The sequence below is a fragment of the Microcebus murinus genome, chromosome 1, assembly GCF_040939455.1.
Source record: "Microcebus murinus isolate Inina chromosome 1, M.murinus_Inina_mat1.0, whole genome shotgun sequence".
NCBI classification, from domain to species: domain Eukaryota; kingdom Metazoa; phylum Chordata; class Mammalia; order Primates; family Cheirogaleidae; genus Microcebus; species Microcebus murinus.
In genome coordinates, this window is record NC_134104.1 from 102,203,600 (window position 1) to 102,212,243 (window position 8,644).

At 35.6% G+C, this 8,644-nt stretch overlaps 1 protein-coding gene across 2 annotated transcripts in view; it reads left to right on the forward strand.

Moving 5' to 3' along the window:
* VEPH1 (ventricular zone expressed PH domain containing 1) overlaps positions 1–8,644 on the forward strand; it is a 216,420-nt gene that overhangs the window by 201,361 nt on the left and 6,415 nt on the right. For both annotated transcript variants that reach the window (XM_012739772.2, XM_012739770.3), the window contains exon 13: positions 4,720–4,856. In XM_012739772.2, coding sequence (XP_012595226.1) covers positions 4,720–4,856 — 137 coding nt within the window. The remainder of the gene's footprint in view (positions 1–4,719; positions 4,857–8,644) is intronic.

An 8,644-nucleotide genomic window follows, 5' to 3' on the forward strand; every position in this document is an offset into this window, starting at 1 on the left:
GTTGAGGAAAATTAGCACCTTCAAAATTCATTTTTTATCAACATAATTATTTTCAACTCAGTGCAGAAAGGGGTACAATCAATGGATAAACATTTATATTAGCATTCTTAAAAGCTTTTGTTGTAAACATGGTTGCAGTTTGGGTTCCAATTGCACTCAAGAATTCAGTTTTATGATCCATAGCTTTTCAGCCAAGTTGATATTTAAAGAAAGGGAACAGATCCAGGTTAATAGAGAATGTCTTGACCAAATTGTGGTGCTTTGAATGAAATAATGTGTTAGTAGAAAGTGAGAAAATGTTTGATTGAATATCCTGTGTGTGCTACATGTAAACAGGATCATTTTAAATACATGATCATGGCACATGTTATTTTAAAACTAGAATATGATAATTTTTAAAAAATTAATTCCTTGTTTTGGTTGTGAAGAGGCTGTGATATTATATGAGAATTACTTGCTTACAAGGACATACGATACCCCTATTAAAATGACGCATGCCCAGTTGTGCATATGATAGACATAGCTGCAAAAATTTTTAAGATGTGGGATTGTAGGTGGAAATACTTTAAGTCTTTTTTTCTTTTTCTTTTGAAACTATTTTAAAATTAATTTTACAACTACAAATAGCCTGGCTTTTACTAAATTATCTCAAGCTGGCCCTGATGCTTAAATTTGGGCCCTAACATTCAGCTGCTTTAAAGTTCTGCTAAAATTTCCTTCCTAAAACCCATTCCATGGACATTTTCCCTGGGATAAATTTTTACTAGACTACAGTGAAAACTTTTTGGTTAGTAGCATATCTCTGAAGCTCTTCATCCTTTGTTCTTAATAATCTCATCATTTTGTCTTGAGTCTCTGTCATGGCCATTATATCCCATTCAGCCCTGTCTCTAGGGAGTCCTTCAACACTTTTGCCAAGTGCTCCTTGCTCACTTTTGTCCCACACACTCTTCAAGTGAAACATTTGGGTCTGCCTTGAGGAGAAATACGGCAGTTAATCTGCTCTGTCAGATCCAAAAGGATACATGCATGTGCTTAAATATTACCTAAATTGATCACAATTTGAAATCATCTCAGATATCATAAATATTTCAAATGCTTCTTTGAGTAAATATGAGAGACTAAGACAGGAAAAATGTACCATTATTAAATAGCATTACAGCAAATCATCTTACCATTAAAACCATGGCAAGAAAGCAATGTGATTACAAACTGGGAAGGAAAGTCTTTACTAAAAGTGGGGGTGGGAGCAGTAGTGCTTTGTGCCTTACCATTTACCTAGTATCTTCACAGGAATTTCTTTATTTTGATTTTGACCTCTCAACATCCCTGTTAAGTGGGAGGGGACTGTTATTATTTCCTATTTGCTGATCTGAAAACGGTGGTTGAGAGGACTCGACCCTAAATCTTCTGAGTTCATTCAAAATCCTTAAACATTACAATTAGATTAGTGGTATTTCTCATTTGAAAACATGGAAAGTGACTGTTTTTAAAAATGTTTAATCTAATTTTGGGGTTGGGTTTTTGTTATTTGTTTTCATTTATTTTTCCCCCTTTTCCCTCCTCTTGGATTTCCTCTCAAAACTTTCTTCCTCCTCCCAGATAGACATTTTATGACTCAAGAGCACATTGTGTTTTTTTTGTTTTTTGTTTATTTGAGACAGAGTCTTGCTTTGTTGCCCAGGCTACAGTGAGTGCCATGGCATCAGCCTAGCTCACAGCAACCTCAATCTCCTGGGCTCAAGCAATCCTTCTGTCTCAGCCTCCTGAGTAGCTGGGACTACAGGCATGCGCCACCATCCCTGGCTAATTTTTTTCTATATATATTAGTTGTCCAGTTAATTTCTTTCTAATTTATAGTAGAGACAGGGTCTCGCTCTTGCTCAGGCTGGTTTCGAACTCCTGAATTCAAGCAATCCGCCCTCCTCGGCCTCCCAGAGTGCTAGGATTACAGGCGTGAGCCACCACGCCTGGCCAAGAGCACATTGTTAATAAGAATTTACTGAGCCCCTAGCCCAGGCACACGCTGTGCCAAGGCTGTTCCTGCTGTCACAGAATGTGTAGCGCAGAGGGATGATGCAGTGTCATAAGTGCTTTAACTGAGGTCACTGCAGAGTGTGGGGACTGCACAAAGAAAGCCACCAGTATGTTTATGGAAAATTTAAGTTTTCAAAGGACATTACTAGCTTTAAAAATGCTCTAAATCAGATTATTCCTAGTGAAGCAAAGCAGAACACCGAAATAATCTTCTTGAGATTGATTTTCAATTTATCCTTCACATTTCCTGCTTTCCCTGCCCTCTGCTATGCACAGTACTGGTCACCATGGAGCTTCTCAGATGATGGCAGATACTTCTCAACGCTGAGGTCTCAGATCACACATCACTTTGAATGTCCAAGCTCTTTCCTGACCTCTTAAATGCATGAACACCAAACTGCCAAGTCACTTGCTTTCTATTCTATTTTCATCTTAGCCTTTATCACTATCTAACAATATATTTGATATGTATTTTCAGTTTTTAGCCTTAATTTGGAGTTGCCAATGGAACAGCCAATTGAATAATCATCAGACTATTCAATTTTTCAAAAGAAATTTCTTTAAAAAAAGCTAAACTAGCCTAATAGAACTTTGTTTATGAAAACTATACTTTCATTATTGTTATCCTAAAAATGCTCTGTCAAGGTGGAAAATCCTCCTGTATCAGGTAGTTATTTGACCTACATTAGATAAAAGAAGCCAGGTACAGTGGCTCACATCTGTAATTCCAGCACTTTGGGAGGTCAAGGTGGGAGGATCTCTTGAGGCCAGGAGTATGAGGCCAGCCTGGGCAACATAGCAAGACCTCATCTCTACAGAAGAAAAACCTAAAAAATTAGTCAGGTGTGGTGGCACATGCCTGTAGTGCTAGCTACTCAGGAGGCTGAGGCAAGAAGATTGCTTGAGCCCAGGAGTTTGAGGGTATAGTGAGCTATGACTATACATTACACTCTAGCCTGGGTGACAGAACAAGATTTGATTCTGTCTCTAAAACTAAAAGAAAAAAGAAATGGTAGCATAGGAGAAGCAGATGTATTCATATGGTCAAATGGAATTGTCCATATTTTTTTCAAAGTAATGAAATAAATTTCATTACTTTCAAGGTGCTATGAAAATTGAACACAAATGTTTATAAATAAATAAATATTGTCCTACTCCAAATTGAGCTTTCCATTGTCTCTTACTGCTAAAATCAGATATTTTCATATGAATTTGAAGAATAGTCTTATGGGCCTGGCGTAGTGGCTTACACCTGTAATCCTAGCACTCTGGGAGGCCGAGGCGGGAGGATCACTCAAGGTCAGGAGTTCGAAACCAGCCTGAGCAAGAGGGAGACCCCCGTCTCTACTAAAAAAAATAGAAAGAAATTAACTGGACAACTAATAATAAATAGAAAAAAATTAGCCAGGCATAGTGGTGCATGCCTGTAGTCCCAGCTACTTAAGAGGCTGAAGCAGAAGGATGCTTGAGCCCAGGAGTTTGAGGTTGCTGTGAGCTAGGCTGACGCCACAGCATTCTAGCCCAGGCAACAGAGTGAGACTGTGTCTCAAAAAAAAAAGAAAGAAAGAAAGAATAGTCTTATGTAGTTTGTAAGAAAAATGAAAATTTTCAGTTCAACATTTACAATTCTGACATTGTAATGGAACTTCTAATTCTATGATTATGTGTAATCATACATACACACTCTGCTTCAATGTAAAATTAATCCATTCATTCAACAAATATTGACAGACTTCCTACTATTTACTAGGCACTATGTTAGATTCATGGTGATTCAACAGTGAATAAACCAAAGACCCTGCCCTTGTGGACCTTCCAGTTGGATGAGAAAGAAAGATATTCATCAGAGAAACACCTATACCTATCTACAAATGATACTGCCTAATATAAAAGAAATATACAATGTGCTGTGAGAACATTTAGGGGGAAAGCCACTCTTGTCTGGGTTTGGAGGAAGTTTCCCAAAAGAAGCAACATTTTAGTTGAAATATGAAATGATCAGTTGTTGACTAGGCAAAGATAAGAATACGGAAAAGAGAGATTGTGTGTTCCAGACAGTAAAATAACATGTATTAATACAAAAGAGTTGGGTAAGTTTGCCTTTGCAGCTTAATGTTATGGCTTTAGGAAACATGCCTTTTGAAGTGCTGCATTGACTTTTGCTGCCAAAAGCTAAATATACTTGGTTTGTGATTATAAAGCTATATTTCTAGCAGTTCATGTGTCATAAAGCATGGAAATTTGTTTTTTATCACCTAGTTACTGGCAAAATCAAAATGAAGGTTCTGGCATACTAGATATTTTATGCCAAAATTTCAAACTGTTCTAAATTGATCTGGTCATTCCAATTAAGGAACAGAATACCATGAAACAAAGAAGCCAAGAAGCACAGAAAGCTGAATATCCGGATGAACCTTTAATACTGCTACCCACATGCTCTTTTTGTGAACTAATTCCTTTTGAAAATCTCAATGGAGGTTTTCAACACTTTTTCATTATCATATCTGAATTGTGCATTCTTTTAGGGACAAAGGAGAAAATGTTAAGCAAAATCATAATTTATGAGCCCACTTTCCAGATATGCTTACTGGGTTCTGGCTCACTATGCAATTCTGACTTTTGATCACTTGCCAAATAAATAATGGAAAATCAACAACTTGATCATTCTGTTACCTTCCACAGTTGTAAATCAAGATGGCCAGCCTCTCATAGAAGGAAAACTTAAAGAGAAGCAAGTCAGATGGAAGTTCATCAAAAGGTGGAAAACTCGTTATTTTACACTGGCTGGAAATCAACTTTTGTTTCAAAAAGGAAAGTCTGTAAGTTCCTTTATCATGTTTTATACTTGCATTTTTAAGGTTTTGATCTCCACCAACCAGCTAGGCATGTTGTCTTGATTAAAACCCTGATAATTTTTTCCTTCTCCATTTTACAATATTACAGCATTATTTTATTTCATGTTTCCCTTTGTCTTGTATGTTCATTCCTGTGTTAGCTGGCTCACCATCTCTCTTCAGTTTATTATGGAAGCTTTTTTTTAGCTGACTTAAGTTTTAGATGATGAATTGCAGAGGGACTACGTGGTGGTCTGGACTCAAACACCATGCCTTTTGTTTCCTGGAGGGCCACCTACATAAATTTATGGTTTATGATATTGACTCTGATTTTCATTTATAACTACAGGTTATATTTGGAGGTAGGGGTCCAAGGAAGGGAGACAGTAGGCAGGTAGGAAGGAATGAAGACTGATTTATTTTAAGTACCTTTTATAGTCAATGAAGTTCAATTTTGATCAGGGAAAAATATTACTATCTTTTATTCATTTAATATTTGGTTAATAAATAGGATACAATTCTAATAGAATTAATAAGTATTCATTTAATATAATTTTCAATCTGAATAAGATGCTCTGTAGTTATTTTTACTCTGAATTTTCAGTAGGAAACCTCCGAAATAGCATACTGTACTGCTCCCCATGTATACTTAAAATACAGAGCCAATGGTAAACTGTATTAGTCATGACTTTTGACAGAAACAGAACCAATAGGATGAATATGGTTATATAAGAGATTTACTATGGGAAATGGCTCATGAAATTGTGGAGGCTGAGAAGTTCCACAATATGCTGTCAGAAAACTGGAGAACCAAGAAAACTGTTGTAATTCAGTTTGTGTCCTAAGGCCTGAGAATCAGGAGAATCAATGGTATAACTCTAAGTCCAAGTCCACATGCTTGAGAGCCCCCGAGAACAGGGAGGAAGATGCTGGTATAAGTCCCAGAGTCTGAAGGCCCAAGAGTCAGAAGCTCTGATGTCCAAGGGCAGGAGAAAACAAATGTCTCCACTCCAGAAAAGAAAGCAAATTCATCTTCCCCCCTCTTTTTGTTCTATCCAAATCCACAATGGATTGGATGATGCCCGTCCACACTGGTGAGGGTGGATCTTCTTTACTCAGTCTGCTGATTCAAATGCTGATCTATTCCAGAAGCACCCTCACAGACACACCCAGAAATAATGTTTTGCCAGCTCTCTGGGCATCCCTTAGTCCAATCAAGTCGACACATAATAAGCTTAACCATCACATACACCAAAGTTTGTCTGAATTAATGAATGAAAGGAGTTATATTAGTTAAAAATGGCAGTTCGTCCTAGATATATGCACTGTATCTTTAGAGTCTTCATTATCAAACTTATTTGAACATTTTATTCAACTGGAATCAAGAATGATGTAACTGAATTATGACAAATTCCAACCAGTACTCTTTTAATTAATGACTTCTTGTTAACTTTTCAAATAAAAAGAATATTTTTGTGATATCTGCTTTGATTGCATGTTACTTTCTTCATCTAGGTGTATTATGACATACACAGATGGACTCTTCTGTGTCTGAAGATCTTTTTGAAAGAGAAATATAATAGTATATTCAATTTAGACAGTTATTAGAGATTTGAAGAAACAATATTTTTTAAGTATAGGTTCACACCAAATCATTTTTAAAGTATTTAAAATGATCGTGGGAGTTTCCTGTTTTTATTCAAGGAATCAGGAATAGAAGTTAAGATGTAGTGATTTCTCAGATTCCCTTAAGACAAAACAGAGTTTAGTCCATAAGAATGAGTTTTTTTCCTGAACCAAAATAATGACCTTTATACTTCTTGATTCAGGGATTTTTAATGAAGTTTAAAGAACAAGCTATTTTATGATTAGCTAACTTATTTGACATCTTTATTAAGAAATAATGGTTTGACATTCCAGAAATCTAACAGAACATGTGGCTGGAATAGTGAGAAATAATTTAATATAGCATGGGGCCACAGCAAAATACCTCTAATCTCCAGGGACGCAATAACTACCAGTGGTCAGCAGTCATGCTGAAGCTTCAGCCACATCGTAAAAGGCCCTTTCTTTCAAATAAAAGAAATGTGCATTTTAAAATGAGAACTTAAGTTGAAAGATTATAGTGTATTTTTTTACTTTTGCATTCCTAAGCTCTTTGTCCCCAACAACTAGCTAGCAAACAGTGTGCTCTGACTTTCTTTCTATTCTTATCTTAGTTGGTTCATTGCCCCTCTTTAAATTACTTTGGTAACTTTTTATTTTCTTTCTTGTTTTTTCCCCTCAAGAAGGAAACTTTAATTTCTTGATTAGTTCCTCCATGTATCAATTTCTATACTATAGACTTATGCAAGGAAATGCTATTTTATTAGTCAGATACTTCCTATAAACCAAATTAGGCTAAATAAAGTATTGCCTAGTGTACATGTCTTCAAACGTTATCCTGTATGTAAATCCCCTAAAAGAATTTTGAAAAATCTATGCAAGACTTTGTAGCATTTTAAGTTTCATCAATACCTTTTTATCATGTTTAAACAGTTACACAAACTGTAATTTCTATTGAATTGTAGATATTGACACTTTCAAATAAAAAGATCACATCTTTTATTTAAATGTAACCATTGGAATAAAATACCATAGCACTTTGATATCTAACACCATCCCTTTTTAAAAAAATACATAAATTATCTCTTCTTTAATAATAATGTTTATACCATTTCTTTTTTCTTTGAAATCATATTTCTGTTCTACCTCTCCCATATCATTTTATCTTGATTTCCTTACCATTTTCCCTATAATAAAACTAAGTATATGTATTAAAATTTAATCATTTTAATTTCTTGTGACCACCAGTCTCTTAAGTGTTCAGATTTGTTTCTGATTGAGTTATATTTTTGAAAAATCATATCATTCAAGAAAATCCACAAATATAATACCAAATTCAATAAATATTTATTACATATTAAAAAATGGAAATGTATCTCTTAATGAAATACATAGGGAGTGACTATGTTCCCTTGGTTGATGGATACTTTCCTGACATCAATATTTTGAATTGCTCTTTTGTTTGGTGCTCCTGAGGTTTTTCCATGTTGGACAATACACCATAGAAAGCATGGGGTGGGTGAGGAGGGTGCCTTTTCATTGCAAAGTGAAAGAAGGGTGATTATTATAAGAGGAGAGCTGAGAAAGAAGAATTGGCAAGATTCTCAATCACAGATACATTCTCTAGTAGATAAAATGTATTCAGGGAGGGAACACTTATTCAGGGCAACTTGAATCTGTGCTTCTGGGTTGTAAACTCAGCCCAAATAAACTCTCTGCTTAAAAAAAAAATAGGCCAGGCATAGTGGCTCATGCCTATAATCCTAGTATTTAGGAAGGCTGAGACAGGAAAATCAGTTGAGTTCAGCAGTTTGAAACCAGCCTGAGCAACATAGTGAGAACCTGTCCCTACAAAAAATAGAAAAATTAGCTAGGCATGGTGGTACACACCTGTAGTCCCAGCTACTCAAGAGACTGAGGGAGGATGATCACTTAAGCCCAGGAGTTTGAGGTTGCAGTGAGCTATGATGATGCCACTGCATTCCAGCCTGGGTGACAGAGCAAGACCCTGTCTAAAAACTATATATATATATACATATATATAACATATATATCATATATAACATATATATCATATACATAACATATATGTGAAGGAAAAATGAAACAGGCAAAGAAAGAAAGAAGAAAAAGAAATGTATTCAGGTAGATTAAAGACCTAAAATTGC